Below are 26,131 nucleotides of genomic sequence, written 5' to 3'. Positions count from 1 at the left end.
GGGCCCGGTACCCAAGGGCTCAACCTGCGGAGAACGTGGGTTGGTATAGGTGAAGCTCCTGTTGGGCCTTCCCTCCCAAAACTGCCTCCTGATGAAGAGGACCTACAGGGCCCATCCCCTGGAAGTAGCGTCAACCTCGTCTCGGGTAGGGGTCCACCGAACAACAAGGCAGTACATTGGGCAGGCAGAATCAGATGGTACACGGGCAGGAATGATCACTTTCATTTTTCTGCTGGTTATCCATCTCCCTAGGCATCTCAGCATCGAGCCTCATAACATCAGACACCATCAGTTCATGATGGGGCAAGCTCAGTACATCCCTCCAGCCCTGGTGTCATCTCGGGCTAGGAGTGGGGGTGGGGTCTTGCTAAACTGAAATTGCATTTTGTAATGCAGAAATGGGTATCCTGTAGATTCTGGGCACCATACCTTGAAGAATGTGATTAAAGCAATGTGTGAAGACTCCTGTCCAGGGATGCTTGGGACCAGCAGAAATCTAAAGAATGGCAGGGCGTGTCCAGCGCAGGGCTCATCCCGAAACCCCCTGCTCCCCTCCCCCCACAACTAGGCACATCTGAAATCGGGGGTGGAGAGACCCTACTGAACTTGCCCCAACACCAAGCCAAGAGTTCACACTTTTACCAGAAATCTTTTTTTTTTTAAATTATTTTCTGCAGTTCAGTGCCTAAAGGGCGGAAATCACGGCATTGCAGTGTTTTATACACACACGCAAGGTTTTCATTTAAAAAATAATCTTAAAGCCACTGCACCAGGGGTGGCGAGCTCCAGTCCTCAAAAGCCACAGAACAGATCTGCTTTGCAGTCTGTCCACAACAAATACGTACGCACTCTGCCACTGTATGCAAATCTATCTCATGCATATTTATTGTGAATAGCCTGAAAAGCAGGCCTGGTGGTAGCTCCTGAGGACCACTGTTGGCTATCCCTGCTTGACTTTATTTTTAGATTTAGCTCAGGTCTTTTCATTCAGGCCCATTCAGTAAAGTCCGCGGGAGAGCCGGCGCTCCGAGGCGAGCGCCCGCTCTCCCGACGCGCGCCCAGGCACCTCTCCTGGGCACGCACTCTGTATTTAAATTATGGCCCGCACTAATAAGGAGGCGTTAGGGACACTAGCGCGTCCCTAGCGCCTCCTTATTCGCGGAAGCGGTGGCTGTCAGTGGGTCTGACAACGACGCTTAATTTTACCGGCGTTGGTTGTCAAACCCACTGACAGCCATGGGTTCGTAAAATGAACGCTGGCAAAGTTGAGCATCCGTCTTTCAACCCGTGGGCAGATTTTTTTTTTTTTTAATTTTTGGGGCTTCCAACTTAATATCGCCATGATATTAAGTCTAAGGGTGTACAGAAAAGCAGCCTTTTCTGCTTTTTTGTACACTTACCCGCTGCCATCTGAAATTAACGCCTACCTTTGGCAGGCGTTAATTTCTGAGAATAAACTGTGCGGCTTGGCTGCACATTTTACTTTCTGTATTGCAGGTACCAATAGGCTCATCAATATGCATTTGCATGTGATGAGCGCTACTAGTTTCGGGGGGGTTGGCTGCGCGTTTTCCACGCGCTATTACCCCTTACAGTACAAGAGGTATTAATAGCACGTCAAAAACGCGTGGCCAAACGTTGTGCTTCTGTATCGGCCTGAAAGGAAGCTCAATGCAAGTTACATTCAGGGCCTGTAGGGATTTCCCTGCCCTGGAGAGCTTACAATCTAAGGGCTTTGTTTACTAAGCATTTTTCCCATAGAGACAGAATGGGAGAGACGCCTTAGGAAATCAGGCCTGAGGCGAGGGAGGGGGAAGTGACTCGCCCAGGGTCACAAGGAGCAGCAGTGGGATTTGAACCCTGGCTTCCCTGCTTCTCAGCCATTGCTCTCCATTCCGCTACACAAGTACATCTTACCAAGCAGTTCAGCAATTCTGAATTTAAAAAATCCCCTTCACCTGTTTTAAGTTTGCTCCAGTTATAACAGCCCCCAGAACTCTCTTACCCTGGCTCTGCCTCTCCCTATTCCTGGCAGGCCTGGCATCAGATGCACTCCCCACGCTACAATAAAGGAGGCAGGTCCACAGCTTTACCCCCGCGTCCTGTCAAACACTATCATGAGTGCTGACCTTCCACTGCTAAAAGCTTCTCAAAGATATGTGTTTCTAAAATAAATTACATCTCTATTTAGCATGATATTTTGGGGTGTTTTTGGTGGTGGTTGTTAGGCTGTGGGGCAGTGTCTGAATGTGGATGCTGGTGAGTGAGGGCTGGTGGTGGGAGAAGCCAGGAGTAAATGTACATTTTCCAGAGACAGCTGCATGGTGAGCGAGTGCTAGCTGGGACCTGTAATTCCAGGCAGAGGTGGCGCATATTCAATCTATGGAGGCCGCGCTTTCCACTCTACCCAAGTCTTCTTTCTGGTAACTCTCCTAAGCTCTCCTCCTGCCTTTCTCTGGAGTGCTGGGCTAAGCTCCTTCCGGGAGTCATTGACCTAATAACCAACACATTGCAATGCCATCTTTAACTTTCTCGTTTTCCTGGTTACACTTTGATTGTAGTCCAGTGGTTTCGTCAGACAGGCTTCATGCATTGGATGAACCCGGATTACAGGATACTTTGTTCCACAATAAACAAATGAGTTATTTAACATTATCTAGCATTCCTGTTTTTGGCTTGAAAGTTTAAAGGGAACTATCACATTGAAGAGCCTAGGAATGATCCGTCTGTAATTTCAGGCCCGATCTATTTCTCACAGCAGAAAATCAACTCCACAGGTAATAACAAGACAAGAACTTTGCAAGGGACGCTAAGCATAAGAGCTACTTTTTACCCCCTGAAATGTAATAAATAACCAAGGCAGGAAGGAGCTGCCTATGGAGGCCTTGGCTGAAAGAAAGACATTTGTCTCCTTTTGGTAAAAGGACCCTGCAGGTACCAGTCACATCGGCTCATTCATTGTGCTGCTATCTGCCAAGGAGGTTGTGACACCCGTGCAATTAAGACAAAGTTTAGTCTGTAAATTCATGCCTGCAATCTGTAGACTTCAAAGCAAGACAAATGGTCCCTGCAAGCGAGGAAACCAAGTATTTCCTCAGATTACCTTCCCAAGTAACGTTTCATATCCAGTACAAGGGGAGCTTTTTCAGTCCTTCATATATTATAATCCACTTTGGACACAGAGTCACCAGAAACTCAACGCAATATTCCCGATTAATATTTCATCTCCTGCAATAAAACCCAGCTTTCACCCGTCCTGGGAAACATCAAAGCATTAACAAAAATAACTTTACAAAGAGGGTTACAGAAAGGTGCAGTTCTGTGTAAAAACCTGTAGGACGCAGGAGGGGCAGTCAGCACATCTCTTCAACATTAAGAAGTTTTACTGGCAACTTTCCCATCGCTCTGCCTGTGCTCATTCACCGACTGGGATTCTCAGCAAATACAAGCTGCTGACTTTCATGAGAAGCTTTGGGATTTTTTCAGGGGCCATTTCTTGCAGAACTTCTCTGAAAGTTCTCTCTCTCTTATGGCTCGACCATGCCTCCTTTCTGGCTGAAGGTTACCTTTTCTCCCCATGGTCTTCAACCAGCCCTGAGCCTGATCTGATAAATATACAATTTATCAGATCAGGCCTTGCATTGCCTTTAACTGCCCCATACATGGGGCAGTTAAAGGCAATGCAAGGGCAGAAAGTGACTCCTGAAAGGATCAGAGGGGAAGAAAATGTATTCCTTGGATTTTGCATCCACAATCAAAGTGTCCTCAGGTAAGCAGGTCACTGCCAAACCTGCTGCTTTCTGGCCGTGACTGTGCATGGTAATAGCTGTGATGTCATAGCCCAATGGGCAAATACAGGAAGCCGCTTTCCCACAGACAGAAAATGGGAAAAGCTTTTAGTAAGCCAGGCCCATAGGCCAACTAGAACCAGGTCACAGTGTGGCAAGTCTCAGGGCATGTCAAAACTAATAAACAGTTTTACTTCAAATGGAGTAAATATTACCACGCTTTACATGAAATGTTGCAGAATAAATAAGTGGTACAGTTTTATTTAAAAACCCTACTAAAACCTATTTTATCAAAATGAAAGCTTGCGCCTCCTCCTGTTACTCTTGGGCTTCTGGTAGATCAGAGGTTCGAGGCTTCGGCCAGGAACAGGTCTGATTTACATATTGGTAACTCACAGTCACTTACAACACTGGTACATTCCTCATCCCCATGCTGAGATCCCATGTGAACTGAGCGTTCCTCTGCTCCAGAGAGTTTTCCATGGCCTGAGATCTCTTAGTAACTTGCAGGTCTGATTTACATATTGGTAACTCACAGTCACTTACAACACTGGTACATTCCTCATCCCTATGCTGAGATCCCATGTGAACTGAGCGTTCCTCTGCTCCAGAGAGTTTTCCATGGCCCGAGATCTCTTAGTAACTTGCAGGTCTGATTTACATATTGGTAACTCACAGTCACTTACAGCAATGGTACATTCCTCATCCCCATGCTGAGATCCCATGTGAACTGAGCGTTCCTCTGCTCCAGAGAGTTTTCCATGGCCCGAGATCTCTTAGTAACTTGCAGGTCTGATTTACATATTGGTAACTCACAGTCACTTACAGCAATGGTGCATTCCTCATCCCCATGCTGAGATCCCATGTGAACTGAGCGTTCCTCTGCTCCAGAGAGTTTTCCATGGCCTGAGATCTCTTAGTAACTTGCAGGTCTGATTTACATATTGGTAACTCACAGTCACTTACAACACTGGTACATTCCTCATCCCTATGCTGAGATCCCATGTGAACTGAGCGTTCCTCTGCTCCAGAGAGTTTTCCATGGCCCGAGATCTCTTAGTAACTTGCAGGTCTGATTTACATATTGGTAACTCACAGTCACTTACAGCAATGGTACATTCCTCATCCCCATGCTGAGATCCCATGTGAACTGAGCGTTCCTCTGCTCCAGAGAGTTTTCCATGGCCCGAGATCTCTTAGTAACTTGCAGGTCTGATTTACATATTGGTAACTCACAGTCACTTACAACACTGGTGCATTCCTCATCCCCATGCTGAGATCCCATGTGAACTGAGCGTTCCTCTGCTCCAGAGAGTTTTCCATGGCCTGAGATCTCTTAGTAACTTGCAGGTCTGATTTACATATTGGTAACTCACAGTCACTTACAACACTGGTACATTCCTCATCCCTATGCTGAGATCCCATGTGAACTGAGCGTTCCTCTGCTCCAGAGAGTTTTCCATGGCCCGAGATCTCTTAGTAACTTGCAGGTCTGATTTACATATTGGTAACTCACAGTCACTTACAGCAATGGTACATTCCTCATCCCCATGCTGAGATCCCATGTGAACTGAGCGTTCCTCTGCTCCAGAGAGTTTTCCATGGCCCGAGATCTCTTAGTAACTTGCAGGTCTGATTTATATATTGGTAACTCACAGTCACTTACAGCAATGGTGCATTCCTCATCCCCATGCTGAGATCCCATGGGAACTGAGCGTTCCTCTGCTCCAGAGAGTTTTCCATGGCCCGAGATCTCTTAGTAACTTGCAGGTCTAATGGATCTAATGCTTTGCAGAAAAGGAGTGAGCTTCTATCTGGGAAGGCCCACAGTGGATAATGCACCGTTTAATGGTAAATCTCAGAGGATGAAGGCAGAATTAAATGCACAGAATTCATAACTGATTGAATGTCACCAAGTCTACCCTGCTGTTATGTTGGATAATAAACAAGATAGCTTGGACTTGTGTCCTACGTGGTTTCCTGAACTGCCCCATTGGCAGCTGGAGGGAGAAGCCCCACAATCCATCCCACGATAGGGAAGGCTCTAATGGAGATAGAAGCTTGTGCAGCTTACATATTCATTACATGTAATGCATACAGATGGCCTAAAAACCAAGTTAATTTGCATATTCTGATTACCCTGACAACCAGATCTGCCTGCAGCTCAAGGAGCAAAGTGTCCTAGACCTACAACAAGGACCAACTGGTGCCTGTCGCACTGGGAGGAAGCTTCCTGATCAGGGAACCTGGATAAAGTCTGCAAACTTTTCAAACTGAACACATTTTATTTTTATGTGCCAAATGTTTTTAGGACAGACATTAAGAATAAAGCAAGTCATTGCAGATAGAAAACAAATTCAGTTTTAAACTGCTGCATTAAGACTGTTGTCTTGCATCAGAAGGTGAACACATTTCACAGCTGCTGTAGAAAACCCTCTTTTACTCCTTGCTCGGTAATAATCGTGTTTGCCAAGTTCAGTTTTCTTCTCACCTCTTGGTAAGGCTCCCATGCAAGCAATTAACACCAAAGCAGAGTGTGAGTGGCAGCTGGAAGATCTCAGATCCCACCTGCCACTGGACCTGGACCCGGACCCAGGTGACGTAAGAAATCTGCACCCATTCGCTGGGAAAGAGAAGAGGCTGTCCCACTGGGATCATCGTCTATGCTTCCCAAACAAGGGATGCCCTAGGCACTGGCAACTGAAGCTTAGACGCGTGTATAGACGCGGCAGCCATTACTAGGTCTGACCTCTGTTCACCTTCTCACAGATCAACAAGAAAATGATCCTGATGCACTGTCACTAACACAGTTGCTGTATGCAGCCTGGATGCTTGCATAGTCTATAGGAACTTCAATTATATCTTCTTCATAACCCTAAAAAGCATCATTTTTTAGATTAAAAGGAGGTCAATAACAGTATGCTTAACTGGACTGTAAAGTCAGTGATACAGCAGGCTGTGTCCCCCCCTCCCATAAATACTGTGCCTCTTTTAAATTATTCTGATAACGTGTGTCTGTAACAGGAGCATTAAATAATGTGTAACAAGACATAAACTCACATCTTTTTTTCCCTTATGAAGTGTCCTGGGAAGGAAATTCTAACCTTGGTTTCACTTTGATCATCTTTTACTCCCTGTGGCAATAAATGGGAAGTGGCTGAAAGCGGAGGGGCTTGGAGTTTGGGAGAAAGGTAAGGCCCAGGGACTGATAGTGTGCGAGCCTCTGCCAGCTCAGGAGCAGTGCTGAGGATTTCCAGCTGGGAAGAGACTTCTCATCCCAAACTCTGCAACTGGGATGCTCACTCACCTTGTCTAATCATGAACGGAGGGATGAGAAAGGAGGGGAGAGGAAATGGATTTGTAATTGGATGCATCTCGGTTGGAAACCCACTCCAGCACCAGCCATCGTCTGAACCAACTTGAAAAGGACCCAATCTAAATCAAGAGCATGCATGCAGCCCATTCGTTACCACCAGGAGGACACAGTAAAGTAGGGAAGGGTTAAAGTTCTGTAGCACATCTGTGCAGATGTGGAACTGACACATCGGTTCTGTCAGGTGCTGGATCAGGGATGTCACTGCTGCTGGGAAATCAGAAGCAGATTTAGGGCTTGCAGTTTAACCCCTTCAGGAAGCCACATGCTGGAGTAGGGAGACAAATGGGTAGTGCACCTGACTCACCATCAGATGTTTCCAGAAGCTTTCAAGATTCACCACAATAGTGATTCTCATAGCAAAACATGGCCTCAAAACAAAAAACTTCAGATTGTGAGCAAATCTTCAACCATGAAGTTCAAAAATGTCTTAGGTTTTGCAGGGTGTAGAAGTCAAAGCATTGTGGGTTACTCCACACCAGCACCTGGTAACCTTCCATTAATATAAGACGAGTCCATGGCCTTCGTCTCGCTACAGTGGAGGACTGATGTGCAGAAAACTCTGGCAGGAACGCGCCTGGTGCCAGCCGTTACTTCAGCAAGGAAATGGCCAGAACAAGTGGGGGAATTATGCTGGCAATTTTGTTTTCAGTGTTTTTCCCCCTTTCTTTTCGCGTAAACATTGACAAATGTATTGGAGTCTGCCAGTCCCGGCTCTTCTCCCTAGGTGCTCAGGAGGGTCCCTGCTGACATCGCCGCTCCTCTAGCATTCTGCACACCCACATGGATACCACTTCAGCATTGCCATCATTGTACTGCCTGATGAAGGGATGCCCCTGAGGAAGCAAAGATGGAGAGAAGCTTTAGTACAGTCACTGCTGCAATGCTTCCAGCCTTTATTTCCAATCTGGCGCATAATTATTTATCTTTTTCCCAAGGTAAAATGATTCTGAAAACTCCTCAGAATGGGATTTTGTTGATTCACCTGCCTTATGCTAACAGTACCCTGATACACCCACGGCATGAAGGCAGCACGGACAGCTGCAGAGAGACCTCAGGGAGGACATGACAGCACCCAGATACACCCAAAGTCTGAATACAGCATGGGCAGCTGCAGAGAGACCTCAGGGAGGACATGACAGCACCCAGATACACCCAAAGTCTGAATACAGCATGGGCAGTTGCAGAGAGACCTCAGGGAGGAGATAACAGCACCTAGATACACCCAAAGTCTGAATACAGCATGGGCAGCTGCAGAGAGACCTCAGGGAGGAGATAACAGCACCCAGATACACCCAAAGTCTGAATACAGCATGGGCAGCTGCAGAGAGACCTCAGGGAGGACATGACAGCACCCAGATACACCCAAAGTCTGAATACAGCATGGACAGCTGCAGAGAGACCTCAGGGAGGAGATAACAGCACCCAGATACACCCAAAGTCTGAATACAGCATGGACAGCTGCAGAGATACCTCAGGGAGGAGATAACAGCACCCAGATACACCCAAAGTTTGAATACACCATGGATAACTGCAGAGAGACCTCAGGGAGGAGATAACAGCACCCAGATACACCCAAAGTCTGAATACAGCATGGACAGCTGCAGAGATACCTCAGGGAGGAGATAACAGCACCTAGATACACCCAATGTATATACAGGACAAACAACTGAAAAAAGAGCTCAGAGGAGGTGGCAGAACACCCTGAGACATTAGCAGTTAGAGAGAGAGCTCAGGGGAGAAGACAGTAGAGTCCAGAATGGAGCACAGACCTAGTCCCACTCCCCAGTGTCTTCAAGACTTTCCAGCAGGAGGCCAGGCTCTCTCTCTCAGGCCTGCTGGAGTAACCTGCTAAGACGTAGGTCCAGCACGGGCCCCCTACAATCTCATCTTCTGCACTGGGTTTTAGAATGTGCCTGTGTGTTAAAGATTGTAGGAATAAGTCTAGCAAAGGTGAAAGAAGCAATTAAGGGTGAAATGCTGTTAATCCTAAAACTATGATTATGGTGGAAGCAGAGTCAAGTCAAACGCGGGGAGGGGAGGCGGGCAGCAGACATATTATCCAGATGGAAGTGGAAGATGCTGGGCCTCCTTCAGTGGTACAGAGGGCAGCTGATAAACACATAAATGGAGACAGAGAGCGCAGGCCTAGGCTGAGAAAGAAGCAAACATCTCAGCTCTTGCACTTGCTCCTGTACCAATGTCCCGAGCAACATTCAAAAGATAATCCATCAGGGAACTTTAACTAACTCCCTCACAAACAACACGTTAAGCCTAATTTATTTAACATATTCATAAAAAACACAGAGTCACTGGCCTCTTACCATCCCTGATCTATTTAAATAAGGAATATATAAGATACACTCCTCTCCTTTTACATTTGTTTACAGCACCTTAGGAAAGATGTTATTTTATTTATTTATTTAGGCATTTTTATATACCGAACATATTGTATACACTTCACGACGGTTTACATCAGATTTGGGGACAGTCATTAGTGCTTTGTCCCAAAAAGAAAAACATTAAAATAAATAATTAAACCCTATAAATTCTAAAAAAACTCATAAAAATGCTCAATACTTCAAATTACAAAATAATAAAATACATAAAATTAATAAAATATGGTAAAACAGAGTTATAGTGCTAATAAACATTCTTTACCTAATCTAAGTTTCCAAGAAGGGTCTCTAAAAGATGTCATTCTGCACTGTTAAAAGCCTGTGCAAACAACCATGTGTTATGATTGTAAGATCTGATAATTTCATGCACACTTTACTTGGATGCTAAGAGTGACAAATCAAACAGAATTATGAACACACCTTAAAAAACACTCAGCCCCCCACCCGGGACAGCAGCAATGCTGCACCCTGCCATGCATATCTGGGCTCACTTGCCAAGCCTGGCTGATGCTCCTAGGGCTGGCAAGACATGTACAACAGTGACCCCTAATGGCGAGATTCGGGAGTGCAGGGTAACTAAGTCCTATTTTCTGTCGGGACACACCTGACAGATGGTTCTCACATGCGAGACACACTGAACACATGACTGTCATGGGGATAAAAATAAACACACACACTACATTCACAGGAATCCCCTGACCCCCCAAACAATGGGTGCAGAGCAGAACTATGACATTCCCTGTACAGCTCACCATACGAAAAAGATATTCTGGTGTCATGTTAGTAGCAGCCACACAAAGTCTCCCTATTACCAGACACAATAGCCCTTCTTATGAAAAGACAACAATTTATCACCAATGCGTGTCCTATTGAGAAAGCACAACAAATAAGACTGATACAAACGCCTACCTGCTATTAAATACCTTACCTCGGTCACACACCCAGAACTGACCTTCACCAAGTACAGAAAGATCATAAATTACAAATATGGGGACAGATACTGGAATGGAAACCCAAAAAAGCCACTCTGCGTTCGGTGCAAAACTGGAGAAAAGAAATATAGCACCTAACACACTCCCAGGATCTGCAATAATGCACAAACTAATGGGCAAAAAGTTACACCTGCATTATGGAACTCATTCAAACAGTAATAACCCTACCAATGAAAAGGCAATAAATACTTAACCAGGCCGTAAACACTAGTGCACCTCTTACTAGGAAAACAGAACAAGCCAAGCTGCTATAGATCCCTGCACAAACTACAAGCTTGCAGAACACCCTTAGCTGGGTCACACACGCAGAACATAGACAGACCCTCACCAAATACAGAATAAAGAGACCAGAGCACTGTTTGTGTTTTTCCATTGTTGCACTGAATACAGTTTGGCTTCTTGCTGCTTCCAGTTCAGTTTTTGTCTGCATATTTCTATTTATACATTCCTCGAGAAATATAAAATAATTGTAAAACTATACTAATAGACAGAATACATGTTTCAAACAACTGAACAGAAAATCCAATAATTACAAACTCATCAGAATTACTAAAAATTCTCCAAACACAAATTAAATATTTCAAAACACCAGACACGCCACATAATACCCAATAATTAAACTGACAGTCAATCAAGAAAAATCAACTTAAAAAGCCACCTTTACTTACACTCTCCAGCAACTCTCCTACTCCTATCCCTTGCAGGCCAAAAGCACACACCAGAGGCTGCTGAAGCTCTGTCCTCATGGTCCTCTTCCTTAGGGCCCAAGACCAGTCTCTTTGTCTCTTTTACACACACATACCAGTCACACCCCCATGACCAGTTTCTGTCTCTCACACACCAGTCATCTCCCCGACCAGTCTGTCAATCTTACACACACACACACCAGTCACCTCCCTAACCAGTCTCTCTCTCTATCACACACACGCACACCAGTCACCTCCCTGGCCAGTCTCTCTCTCTCACATAGGCAAACCAGTCACTTTCCTGACCAGTCTCTCTCTCTCACACAGGCATACCAGTCACCTCCCTGACCAGTCTCTCTCTCACACATGCATACCAGTTACTTTCCTGACCAGTTTTTCGCTCTCACACATGCATACCAGTTACTTTCCTGACCAGTTTTTCGCTCTCACACAGGCATACCAGTCACTTTCCTGACAGTCTCTCTTTTACACACACACACACACACACACACACACACACACACCCACCAGTCACCTCCCTGGCCAATCTCTCTCTCTCTCACACAGGCATACCAGTCACTTTCCTGACAGTCTCTCTCTTTCACACATGCACACCAGTTACTTTCCTGACCAGTTTCTCGCTCTCACACAGGCATACCAGTCACTTTCCTGACAGTCTCTCTTTTACACACATACACACACACCAGTCACCTCCCTAGCTAATCTCTCTCTCTCACCCAGGCATATCAGTCACCTCCCTGACCAGTCTCTCTCTTTCACACACACACACACACCAGTCACTTTCCTGACAGTCTCTCTCTCACACATGCATACCAGTCACCTCCCTGACCAGTCTCTCTCTCATATGCACACCAATTACCTCCCTGATCAGTTTCCTCTCTCAATCACACACATGTTCTCTCTCTCTCTCTCTCTCTTACTTATATACACATGATCTCTCTCACTTAAACACAAGCTCTCAATCACACAGATTCTCTCTCTCTTATACACACGCTGGCTCACTCTCAGATTCACTCACTCCCCACCCCCCAGCACAACTGGGAACTGGCAGCAGCCTCCTCCTCCAGCCCTGTGGCTCAAGAAATAATCCATCGGCCGTGGGGACTAATGCTGCAGATTATCAGCTGTTTTTCTATGGGCCTGCGCTGCTCCTCGGGCTGATGCTGCCACTACATTTGAATGCAGCAAGGCCCTTTCTTCTTCCCGTGTGCCCTGCTGAGCATCACTTCCTCTTCTGGGCCGTGGGTGTTATGGTTCGCTCCTCAAGAGGGGAGGAGTTAGCAATCTATTACGGCTCTATTGAGAATCTGCTAGGGAGTTAGCAATCTGATAGGTTTCCGATGCTGGATACTCCTGTTGGAGGAGGAGTTAGCAATCGGTTATGGATCTGCTTCTGTGGAAGGAGGAGTTAGCAATCTGATATGGAACTCCAGGAGGCGTTAGTATTCTGTTATGCTCCGTAGGCGGAGTTAGCAATCTGATATGTTCAGCTCCTGTAGAGGGAGTAGATAACAATCTGTTAGGGTTTAGTCTGCGGAGTAGCAATCTGTTATGAATCTGTTGCTGAAGACTCCTGATGAGGAAGGAGTAGCAATCTGTACCAGTGGAGTGCTTGGAGAGGACACTCAGTTGTAGAGTAATGTAGATAAGTGAATCTTTGGGCCGATGCCAGATGACTGCGCCCCCAGGAGAATATCCTGAGAAGGACCACCGGCTAAGGCTTGGGTATGGAGACAGATACAGATAATTCTTTTATTAGACAGGTTTAGTAGAACCACCAGAGGTGGCAGTAGTGAGCTAATATGCCCGGCAGGGCTGAAGTCCCTGAGGTACTGGAACAGCGATCCCAGGGGTGCTGAGCTGCAAAGAAACTATAGATAGTGAGTAGATAGGGTATGTTGTGTTCATAGCCAGAACTAGATGACAAATCTCACATAAGGTCTAAAAGAAGCTCAGTAGCTGGAAAGGGTTAGGCCCTCGAGGAGCGAGTACCTGGTTCCAGGGAAAGCTCTGAGAGAGCAATGGTAACTCACAAATGTCTGTATCTGCGATAGCTTCCAGGCAGTAGAGAATCTTCAGAGTGTCCAGGAACATGGGCCCTCGAGGAGCGAGTACCGGTTCCTATCTGCAATCTGAAATAAAGAAAAGAGAGCGAGGCCCCCGAGGAGCGGGTACCCCTGGTAAGCCAAGGAGACAGAGTAGCTTGGACGAATCCGTAGCGAGTCCGTATTCTTGTCCTTGTCCTTGCTAACTCAATCTGTTAGCAAATGTTGAGACCTTTTATATTGGAAGCGGATGACGTCAACTCAAGGGGATGCCCCGAGGTTCGCGCCCTTGCTGGTACATCATTCGGAGTGCGCGCACTCGTGCATGCCCTACTTCATCAGGCAACATGGCGGATCCGCTGCGTCGAGCTGGTCCGGGGACGCTGGAGGGAGACGGCATGGAGACGCCGCGGTAGCAACTGTCCATCAGACCCGGAGGGAGTCGCCACAGAGGTAGAGAGGGCGGAGTGAGGGTGTCGAGCAGCGACGGACGCAACAGTAGGGGGTCAGGAAGAAGAAAAGGCCATCCCAATAATACTGGTGCCTTTCCCGTCCAGGCTTGAGCCAGCTGACAGCCCGGATGGCAACAGTAACAGTGGAAGGATGTCTGCCCTCAGCCTCTCGCTGGAGGGGAAGAGAAGAGCAACTCAGTCAGCGGGAGTGCGTGACACATCGGTTGAGAATCGCTGTCCTGGAAGGAGCTGTCAGTTAATGGTCCTGGCTCATGCTCAATTTTGTTGCTGCAATGGCTGGGTGAAAGGGAAGGAGGGAATCATAAGAACATGCCATACTGGGTCAGACCAAGGGTCCATCAAGCCCAGCATCCTGTTTCCAACAGTGGCCAATCCAGGCCATAAGAACCTGGCAAGTACCCAAAAACTAAGTCTATTCCATGTTACCGTTGCTAGTAATAGCAGTGGCTATTTTCTTAGTCAACTTAATTAATAGCAGGTAATGGACTTCTCCTCCAAGAACTTATCCAATCCTTTTTTAAACACAGCTACACTAACTGCACTAACCACATCCTCTGGCAACAAATTCCAGAGTTTAATTGTGCGTTGAGTGAAAAAGAACTTTCTCCGATTAGTTTTAAATGTGCCACACGCTAACTTCATGGAGTGTCCCCTAATCTTTCTATTATCTGAAAGAGTAAATAACCGATTCACATCTACCCATTCTAGACCTCTCATGATTTTAAACACCTCTATCATATCCCCCCTCAGTCGTCTCTTCTCCAAGCTGAAAAGTCCTAACCTCTTTAGTCTTCCTCATAGGGGAGCTGTTCCATCCCCTTTATCATTTTGGTCACCCTTCTCTGTACCTTCTCCAGTGCAACTATATCTTTTTTGAGATGCGGCGACCAGAATTGTACACAGTATTCAAGGTGCGGTCTCACCATGGAGCGATACAGAGGCATTATGACATTTTCCGTTTTATTCACCATTCCCTTTCTAATAATTCCCATCATTCTGTTTGCTTTTTTGACTGCCGCAGCACACTGAACCGACGATTTCAATGTGTTATCCACTATGACACCTAGATCTCTTTCTTGGGTGGTAGCACCTAATATGGAGATCACAGAGGGATGAAAAAACCTGGCAAGTTGCACATGAAGGCTTAAGGTGCAGCAGCAGAGACCAGTTCTGACTGAACTAAAAGTCCAAAGGTACCTGAGGAAACGTCTGGCCAAGAAACCACTTTACTTTACTACCTCACTGCTCCAGGCCACAATTCTCTCGGGACAGAAGCGGCAGAGGGCGTCACAGTACCAGTGCCTCTGGACACCACATCGCACGAGCAGATCAAGATAGAACAAGGGGTCACGCACACATGGGGAAAGGAAGGGCTAATTTGGCATCTCCTTAGAAAAAATCCTTTCCACTGTTGCTCCTTGTGACCTTGGGCAAGCCACTTATCCTTCATTGCCTCAAGTACATACTTAGATTATAAACCCTCTGGGGATAGGGAAATACCCACAGTACCTGAATGTAATCCACTTTGAAGCGCTGAGAAAAGTGGAATATGAATAAAATAGTCTATGTAACTTGAAATGAGCTGCTAGTTTCTCACCTGCTATGAAGTAATAAAACGTTGTATTTAGCACAATGCAACCGAGTCTGAGGTATGGGCAGCTACCAAGAGACACTAGAATCAACAATCAGAGAATCACTGGATTGCTCTAAACTACAAAAAATGTCATCAGATAACGAGTTCCCTCTGAGCCAGCACTGATCCAATGTCCCATGCTCTCCCCCTCAACCAGCACCATGCAGCATGGGTCTGGGGCCTGCCTCCCTCTCTCCTCAGGCACCTTCTCCCCAGTACCATGGCAGCAGGAAACACTCCCACTGCTTCTTCTCACATCTTTGCCTCTGCTGGTGGGAGGTAGGCAGTAGATCTCCTGCGCTGTTGCCTCACTGCCGGCTTTCCACTGCTCTCTGTTGCCAGCCCCCCTTTATGCCCGGGACGTGACAAAAATAATAACCCTCATTAAGAGAAACTGCCAGGTCCCGCACAAGTCCTCCAGACCAGGCCAAAGGGTTCAGACTGCGAAGCCCTTACTGGGAGCATGTTGGGGGTTATAGGACGTAAGCACACAGCTACCAGATCAGAAATGCAGGTAGAGTGGCTCCCTGACTTCCTAGCCCTCCTAATAGATTACAAGAAGGCAAAAGCCCTGTTACTATGATCAAGCCATCTGCTACAGCAAAAGCCTGCTAGGCAGCACCTGCTGTTCCAAAAGAACATAGTTGCTTAATTTATTTCAGTCTAATTATATCTGCAAAAGGATTCGAATTCTCAGTTCCATCGCAAGAGAGTGACGCATGTCTGAGTGTGATCTGTTACGTGCTCTGCGCAAAGTTGCAGGAGCTGCGGGATTCTTTAGTGAACTTTCCCGAGCACATGTCACACCTGAACAGCTTTAGATAATCCTTAGTCCAATACAATGATTCTCCTCCAACAGCACGTCCCACTCTGTAGGCTCTGGCGACCTGCACCAGCGGTTTTCTCCTCCTCTGTGTGACCAGGTATAGAAACAGAAGGAAATGTAGCCAAAGTATTTGAGAATTCTGGTCCGTCTGCACTTCAGAAGCAAATAAAAATCAGTAAGGCCACCAGAATCCCCAGCTGCATTTCCTAAAACCAACAATAAAGACCCGCCGTGCTTAAATATTCCAGTATTGATTTACTTTGCTCTACAAAGCAATGTGGAAGAAAATACAATGTAGGGATGCCTGAAACAGTGAACAGCTCTGCAGAGGACCTTTCCCCATATCCTTATGTAATAAATTGCAGCAAACATTTCCCAGCTAGCAAATGGCTAAAACGCAGTGGCCCTTCCACACAATTTCTTTCCCCAAAAAACCCAATGCGACACAGGTATTAAAATGACTTGAGTTGTGTGCAAATCCATGCAAAGCAGGTGATGCATATGGTAATCCAATATCACCTGTTCTGCACCATAGGATATTTGATGGAAAGTTATCTGCATCTCAAGAGGTAGAGCTAAGTTTGCCCGGGAGTATCGGGTGCTAGTGCGCGTCTCAGAGTTCCCGGGGAATGCTTTGAAGTAACTTAGGGGCTCCCGCGGTCGTGTTAAAACCTCTGGAGTTCTCGTGAGAACGTCTATCCCCACTCCCCAATGTTTTTAGGCAGCCAAAATGTAAAAGAATGGCAAAGCTCCTTGAAGACCAGGCCTTGCCCCCTTTTGAGTTTTAAAGGTTACATCCCAGCCCCACTGAACCTCTGAGCCCATCTTCCCCAACCTATATCTGGGTATCTCTGGTGCTCCAGGAATGGCCCATAAGTGCCCCTAGTCTAGCAGCCATTTTTTAAGTGGAACTGGCTGGCTTTAGCCACAATTATTTATTTATTTAAACAGTTTTATATACCGACAACCGTTTGCACATCGTGTCGGTTTACATGTAACTTACTAACCAAAGTGTATATATAGGCATTGCCTTTCCAAAGAACAGAGAACAATAAGATGCAGTAACAAAGCGAAGGCTAGATAAATTAATAGGAGGGATTCAACTGGGAGTAACATAAGAACTGGGAGAACATAAGAACATGCCATACTGGGTCAGACCAAGGGTCCATCAAGCCCAGCATCCTGTTTCCAACAGTGGCCAATCCAGGCCATAAGAACCTGGCAAGTACCCAAACACTAAGTCTATTCCATGTTACCATTGCTAATGGCAGTGGCTATTCTCTAAGTGAACTTAATAGCAGGTAATGGACTTCTCCTCCAAGAACTTATCCAATCCTTTTTTAAACCCAGCAACACTAACTGCACTAACCATATCCTCTGACAACAAATTCCAGTTTAATTGTGCGTTGAGTAAAAAAGAACTTTCTCCGATTATTTTTAAATGTGCCCCATGCTAACTTCATGGAGTGCCCCCTAGTCTTTCTACTATCCGAAAGAGTAAATAACCGATTCACATCTACCCGTTCTAGACCTCTCATGATTTTAAACACCTCTATCATTTCCCCCCTCAGCCGTCTCTTCTCCTCTGTGTGTACCCCAATCACGTGATCTGGGAAAAATACCATGGCTTATTTATTTATTTATTTTAAAAACTTATATTCCACACATTTCCAAGCGTTCAAGGCATATTACAAATAAAATGCTCATAAAACATAAAAGCAAGATAATATCATACAGCAACACAAATTAGGAAATCATAAAATGTTAAAATTATTAAACAATAAAATACATCTATAAAGAAAGCATGATCCGCTATCTACATTAAAATGAGCTGCCCAATGGTAGAGAGACACTGGGGAGTGTAGTGACCTGCCCCCGGTCACAAGGAGACGCAGCATTGGAAGCCCGGCTGCTCCTCAGGCAAAAGAAGACAATGTCATGTGAATGGGAGAAGGACTGAGCACACAGAGGGGGCCAGGATGGGGGCAGAAAGGACATGCGGGGATGCATTTTTTATTCCGCACCATCGGGAGCTGTTTACAGTGCATCAAGTCTGGGATGCTAGTCCACTTATTATTCTACTCCTAAAGTATTCCTTTGTTGTTTATCACATCTGATATACTGCGTAAGTTAAGCAATCCCAGCGGCATAAGAAGGGAACCGAGAGGAGCGCTACTTCTGCGCTCCGTCCCAGAGGCGCACTGCTGGCGGCTGTGCTGAGCAATGCCCCGAGGAGATGGTGAGGTGGGAACAGCACAGGCTGGACATGACTGAAAGGTGGAGAACAAATAATGGAAGGCCAGATATGTATTCATTAGGCAAGAAGGGCGGCCGGTGTGCCCAGAGGAGTGTGATCCTATGTCGGGGTCCAAGCCGAGCTATACTGGGAAAGGTCAGGAGGAAATGAGCTGGAAAGATGGACTTGAGAGTGAGTGTCAGATCGTTTAATTTTCAATGTCAGTTCAGAAAGTGAGATAAACAATGACAAAGCTGGCTTTTTAAATGAACTTGTCACATCTTGTTTCCCTGATAAAGGCTAAGCCTGCCTGCTTGGATCTTGCAGTACAGGTTAACTCCTTGCAAGCAGTCCTGATGCAATAAGATGCTCTCGGTTGTGTGCACAGTAATATACAGTTGTGTGCACATTTTTGTGCGTTCAGCTTTACTCAATTTAACAAGGAGTTTAGTGCACAAAAAATGCATGCAGAAATGTGAGTAAAGCTGGGTGCACAGCTAGCACGCCTCCATGCAAATCACATGTTAATAAACTCATTTAACTGCAGAGAGGGGTGAAGTTTTCTCAGGGATGGAACAGAGCTTCTGGGTCCTGGAGTTTGTGTACTCACAATTCATGATGTGTACAGGCCATGCTCTAGGCACAGAATACTATTCTCACGTTTCAGAGATATACAGTAACTGCCATGGAGAAGCTCCCGGCTGGAGGGCATTGTTGTATTGTATGGCCAGCTCCTTTCCTCAGGCAGTTATATATGCAGCTTATGCTCTCTAGCATGCACTGGGTATACTATTCTCACGTTTCAGAGATATACAGTATCTGCCATGGAGAAGCTCCCGGCTGGAGGGCATTGTTGTATTGTATGGCCAGCTCCTTTCCTCAGGCAGTTATATATGCAGCTTATGCTCTCTAGCATGCACTGGGTATACTATTCTCACGTTTCAGAGATATACAGTATCTGCCATGGAGAAGCTCCCGGCTGGAGGGCATTGTTGTATTGTATGGCCAGCTCCTTTCCTCAGGCAGTTATATATGCAGCTTATGCTCTCTAGCATGCACTGGGTATACTATTCTCACGTTTCAGAGATATACAGTATCTGCCATGGAGAAGCTCCCGGCTGGAGGGCATTGTTGTATTGTATGGCCAGCTCCTTTCCTCAGGCAGTTATATATGCAGCTTATGCTCTCTAGCATGCACTGGGTATACTATTCTCACGTTTCAGAGATATACAGTATCTGCCATGGAGAAGCTCCCGGCTGGAGGGCATTGTTGTATTGTATGGCCAGCTCCTTTCCTCAGGCAGTTATATATGCAGCTTATGCTCTCTAGCATGCACTGGGTATACTATTCTCACGTTTCAGAGATATACAGTATCTGCCATGGAGAAGCTCCCGGCTGGAGGGCATTGTTGTATTGTATGGCCAGCTCCTTTCCTCAGGCAGTTATATATGCAGCTTATGCTCTCTAGCATGCACTGGGTATACTATTCTCACGTTTCAGAGATATACAGTAACTGCCATGGAGAAGCTCCCGGCTGGAGGGCATTGTTGTATTGTATGGCCAGCTCCTTTCCTCAGGCAGTTATATATGCAGCTTATGCTCTCTAGCATGCACTGGGTATACTATTCTCACGTTTCAGAGATATACAGTAACTGCCATGGAGAAGCTCCCGGCTGGAGGGCATTGTTGTATTGTATGGCCAGCTCCTTTCCTAAGGCAGTTATATATGCAGCTTATGCTCTCTAGCATGCACTGGGTATACTATTCTCACGTTTCAGAGATATACAGTATCTGCCATGGAGAAGCTCCCGGCTGGAGGGCATTGTTGTATTGTATGGCCAGCTCCTCAGGCCTTCTCCTGCCATACTCAGTCTGGTGGAAAGGGAGCTGCTGCAATATCATCAGTGGATACAGCAAGGTTTTTAATTTTCTGACCTTCCTAAACTTGTCTACCAGTGCAGCGTTTGCCAGTAGCAGAGAGGACAGGATCATAAAGGGCAGGAAACTTCCTGCTGCCCCTTCCACCAGCCGAGCTGATGAAGAGCAGGCCTTAATCTTTCACGGAAATGCACTAGGATAAAGGCATCAGACTGGCCCGACTCCCCTCGACTCTCCGTATGGAAATATCTCACAGAGCTCAGGATTATACATAAGTGTAAATATAGACAGAGAGCAGACTTGTTTCTGATGGGGCTGGCAGGACTCAGGAAGCCATAGAGGTCCTGGCAGGAAGGGAAGATCTCTGGTGCTACTGCAGTGACCTTTGCTGGTTGTCAGAGACCTTCTTCCCGGTCCTTGGTGCCAGTGAGGGCTGAGTGGAGAGGGGGGGACAGGGACTTACATAAGTGATGAAGGCAAAAAACAGAGATTTAAAAAAATAATTAAATTTAGCAGATATGAAAAAAAAATCTCATCCCCTCCAAAACCCTCAACTGTTGCTCCCACAGACAGATTTCACCAAGAGGCCAGCAGTTCGCTCCTTAGGTGGCATTTCAAACACAGTTTATTAGTGTGTGATATGAAAAGGGTATTTTTACTGTATGATATAATGCAATGGGACCTTGGGCATTCTGTGGAAAGACCTTACACTCAGAAGTGTAATGAACCCATAGTCCAAAAACCATTAGAGTGCACATTACCCTATCATTAATGGGACATTAGGACCGGGGGCGCTGCACGCTGCCTGGTCAGGGCTCCATCAGGACAGCGCAGAGCAAACACCGCACAGTCTCAGAACAAATGGAAAAAAAATAACGATTCTGCTTGGGTACAGGCGGCTTTGCAGGGAATTCAAGCTGCAGGTTTAAATAGTCAGAAAACATGAAAGGAAATCTGTTTACTACCGTTTATAAGAATGGATTTAATCAGGGGGATTTCTACCTTTCAGAGGAAAACGATCCTACCCGCCACGCGATGGCTCATCACAGCACTAGCCCAAAGCAAGAAATAATAATAATGCTGATCATTTGCATTTATAGAATGGCTTTCATCCATACAAGAATCTAAGATGTTTTACAAGCAGAGCACTCCAGGCAGCTACTGCTGCTCTCAAGGACAGCACCGCAGCTTTTAGCGCAGAGAAGGGCTATTAATAGTAGCACTCCCCATTACAGCTGGGTAGAGAGAGGCAGAAGGAGATAGCGTGCCCAGTCCAATACCATACACACTCAGTGGCAGAGCTGGGATTGGAACTCAAAGCATTTTTCCCATGGACACAACATGGGAAAGCCACATTATTTATTTATTTAAAAGCCTTCTACGAGCGGTTCTAGGCAGCTTACAAATTAACAGTCTGATAAAAATCCATAAAATAACAGTGACAGAACAGACTGCCTGAAAACAAATTACCAAGCTAATAGCTAAAACCATACCGCTAAAAACCTATACCTGATATCAATATTTGTACAATGCAAGCACGATGTAAACAACTGTGCACATTGCTTTCAAGTTTCCTGAGCATTCAACTAGAAAGCTGGCTTAGTGGTTCAGCTTAACCAAAGGCCTGAGAAAAAAGCAATGCCATTAGCTTTTCCCTCAAGCGTGGAGTTCTCAGGATTTCCACAATGAATATGCAAGAGATAGATTGGCATCTCCGGTGTACGCTGATCTCTCTCATTCACAGTCATTATAAGGGTAGGTGAGCCTCCAGGAGAGGGTTGGGAACATAACTCTGCACTAAGGCGGTAACTTTTAAACACAGACACGTACGAGCGTATGCTGGCTCGCGCACATGGAAGCGGCCATTTTATAACACATGGGTGGAGGATATAAAATTGGTTGAATGCGTGTACATGTGCGCTCCGTTTTGTATTGACATGCGCTTGTACATGCAAATGTTGGTTCTACTGCGTAAGTGGGGGGATTTTATAAGAGAAGCTCACGGACACAATTCCCAGTTTACCCAGCCCATTCCCAGGAAAAGGCGAGGACTTCCTAACCCCCAGCCCCGACCCTTTAAATCCCGCTGACTAGCCCTGACTTTTATTTATTCCATAGCAGAAGTAAAGTTATGCGGTACTTGTGAGCGTAAATACGTCGGCTTACAGACCCGGAACGCCCATGTTTTACCCATGACTTCCGGATTTGTGCGCATGCCTCTTAAAATCCTCATGGTACGCGCTGGCTCGAGATACTCCCGTATCACCTGGCTTCGGCGCGCATAGGGCCCAGCAGTTTAGCACATAAAGCATTCTACATTGCCGGGCAAGCTACAGTAAACCTCTTCTCTCTGGTTTTACCAAGATGTAGCATTCGGAAAGATGGCGTCTCAAGACTATTCTTGTCAGAGGATTGTAGAGAATGTGCAGGAACACAAATCTTTAAAGCAGAAGCAATGCTGTACAGACTTTTGTGAATTAGAGACAAGGCTTTAAATTTAATAGCCATGTAAGGCCCGAATTGGAGAAATACGATCATTGCACTGGACGAGTGCAGAACATTTCCAGAATGAAAGGAGAAGCATCTCGGTGTTATGACTAGGCTGAAAGCCAAACTGGAAAGGATCACGAACTTTGTGTTCCTTTAAATCTTGAAACTGCTTAGGACCTTAGACAAGAAAGGCAAAGAGGATATTGGATGATAATTCAATAACTCAGATTGATTTAAACTTGGGTTTTTTTTAGAATAGGACAAACACAGGCCTGTTTTAACAATGTTGATAAATGGGCTTCAGACAACGAAAGATTCACAATTTTGACTCTTCCTTACGCATCACCTTCAGAATCACCGAAGAGCATGGGTTTAACGGACAAGTAGAGGCATTCGTAGTTCTTATGTACTGAAACATCTTTGTAGGGGATATACTTGAGAATTTATCCATGCCGCAATGGATCAAACATTGTTAATTTCATCATCCAGGGTTACTTGGGTGGGCATCTGTGCATATATCTGTGATCTTATCATGAAAAAGAGATGCCTCTGATCATAACTACTTTTCCTACAGTACTGGAATGTTGAATTCGATGTCTTATTATATGGACTGGTTCCATTCAACTTGCTCCTATGGCTATTTTTCCTAATATTTCTTTTTAGTTTCGATGGACAACGCACAATAAAGCTCTGGAATTTGTTGCCAGAGGATGTGGTTAGTGCAGTCAGTGTAGCTGTGTTTAAAAAAAGGTTTGGATGAGTTCTTGGAGGAGAAGTCCATTAATGGCTATTAATCAAGCTGACTTAGGGAATAGTCACTGCTATTACTGGCATCAGTAGCATGGGATCTTCTTAGTGTTTGGGTACTTGCCAGGGTCTTGTGGCCTGGATTGGCCTCTGTTGGAAACAGGATGCTGGGCTTGATGGACCCTTGGTCTGACCCAGTATGGCATGTTCTTATGACAGATGCTAGTTTGCTCATTTTTGGCCATATGCTGCTTATGTGCTATTTTACACCATAATCGCTCAACTTGACGTAAATGTCTCTTTTCAGATCTGAGCTCTTTGCTGAAAGAAGGTGCAATCTAGGCTCTGTGAGGACACTTTGCTTCAGAGGCACAACTGTGTCCAGTGCCGGCATTAAAGAATTAGATCAAGCCTCAACCACATCTTCAGCATTGTCAGCTGAGGATAATTGATAATTCAAATCTGGTAGCCATATTTGGCTAAGCTGATCAGGTTCAAAATGAGCATGTCTATATTAGATATATGCTGAAGGAATCAATCTCAATTTATTAAACACATATTAAACTGGACATTAATCTGTCAGCGATCAGACCATGTAGTAATATGCCAGTCTAAAGAATCATCAGCTATAAAAATGGTCATTTATAAAACCAAGGAAGTCCCTATTCAGAATTTATTTGGCTAGGAAACTTAATCAAAAAATCCTATCTGGCTAACTCAGCTGCAATATTCGGCAGCACAAGGTGGTGCCTCAGGGGAGTTACCTGGGCCCTGATATAGTAAAGAGTTTTTGCCATATTGTGTCTCTGAGGACCTCCTTATCTGCCTGAGTTTGAGTTCTAATCCCAGCTTTGCCACTGACTCTCTTCTGTGTGTCCACTGAATGTGGCTGAATATTGAAAGTGTCTAAAATTTTGCAGCTAACTGGTGCTCAATATCGACCTCCCTCCAGTTTCTGCTACTCATCATCTTCAAAGACTGGTTAACATGTCAGTATCTCCCTCTTCAGTAAAGACAGAAGCAAAGAATTCATGTACTTTTTCGGCGATAGCTTTGTCTTCTCTAAGCGCCCCTTTTACAACTTGGTCATCCAGTGGTCCAACGGTCTTCCTTGCACGCTTTTTGCTTGTGATGTGTTTGAAAAAAGTTATTTATTCATTTTTGTTCTGCTTTTCAGCACTTCAAAGTGGATTATATTCAGATACTGTAGGTATTTTCCCATCCCCAGAGGGCTCACAATCTTTTCTCTCATTCTGGGTTTATGGGAAAAATACTTAATAAAGGAGGCGCGGCAGTGGGATTTAAACGCTGGTTTCCCTGGTTCATAGCCGCTGCTCTAACCTCTAACTCCATGGCATTCCTTCAAGCTGGAATTGAACAGGTGACAAAAGGATCGCAGGTTTCCCTCTTCCCGCTCTACCAGCTGCACTATCGAAGGAGTTTGTATTATTCATCTTTGCCTCTGTGGCAAGCTTCTTCTCGGTTCTTTTTGGCTTGCTTACTAATGTTTTATACCTACTGTGCCAGTGTGTAGGCCTCCTGCTTTCCCTTTTGTAGAAGATGCTCTTTTGGCTATAAGAGCTTCTTTCACAGCAGCATTTAACCAGGCTGGCAGCAGTGTGGTCTTCCTTCGACCTTTTTTACTACAAGAAAGACATTTTATCTGAACTTCCAACATGGTAATATTATGTGATTTCCATGCGGAAGTTTGACCCTTGCAACTGCCCCTTCTAATTTCTAATTTTCTCCATCTCCCTTCCTGAAGATGAATACCACTGCAGTAGTTTACTTAATATTTTCCCCCGTTATTGTATCGAGTATGATTACATTCTGATGCCTATTACCAAGCCGTTCCACCTTGCACCAGGCGCTGCAAGCCACTGAGAAGGCAAATTCTAAAGTACTTTCCTCTTTCGTTGGTGCCACGACTATCTGCTCCATGGAGCAGTCATTTATTTATGCAAAACCCGCGCTTTCTACAATCCAAGAAAGGAAAGAAAATGAACATTCATAATATTTACAGGACAACAGAAAGGACGTGCGCCTTACTCCCTCCACTAAACAAATAACAGTCTGATGTGCTGTGGCACAGTGGTGTCTGCTCAGATGTCGCGCTGCCGACGGAAGACTCTACATTGCAGGGGAGGGGCAGGCTACGCACTGATTGATGGCGTCTAAATATTTTACCTCCCTGGCATGCCCTGATGAGACATTCACTCAGCCATAATTGGGGTAATCAAACTCCCTGACTATTCTTGTGCTGCCAGAATTATTAGTTTATCTAATCTCTGTTAGCATTTCACAGACTGTTTCATCATCCTGGTCAGGCGGACAATGATGTTCTCCCACTGTTGTACTCTTCACCATGGCACATAGAAGAGATTCCAGAGTGCTCTTTCCTTCCTGCTGAATTTCTATCCTACTTGACTCTATGCCACCCTTAGTGTACAGTGCCATCTCACTCCCAATTCACACTCCCCTGTCATTTTGATGTACTTTGTACCCTGGTATCACTGTGCTCCACTGCTTATTCTCTTTCCACC

General features: G+C 45.5%; 1 protein-coding gene across 1 annotated transcript in view; it reads right to left on the bottom strand.

Annotated features, from left to right (window-relative positions):
* Positions 1–6,053: 6,053 nt before the first annotated feature.
* The window catches only part of MAP2K5 (mitogen-activated protein kinase kinase 5), a 244,975-nt gene continuing 224,897 nt past the window's right edge, over positions 6,054–26,131 (bottom strand). Inside the window, exon 22 of the mRNA XM_029575965.1 lies at positions 6,054–7,997. Coding sequence (XP_029431825.1) covers positions 7,893–7,997 — 105 coding nt within the window. The 3' untranslated portion in view covers positions 6,054–7,892. The remainder of the gene's footprint in view (positions 7,998–26,131) is intronic.

Source organism: Rhinatrema bivittatum, chromosome 13 (genome assembly GCF_901001135.1).
Source record: "Rhinatrema bivittatum chromosome 13, aRhiBiv1.1, whole genome shotgun sequence".
Taxonomy (NCBI): Eukaryota; Metazoa; Chordata; class Amphibia; order Gymnophiona; family Rhinatrematidae; genus Rhinatrema; species Rhinatrema bivittatum.
The sequence above is the reverse complement of the archived record's forward strand: the minus strand, read 5'-3'. Positions and strand labels throughout refer to the sequence as shown.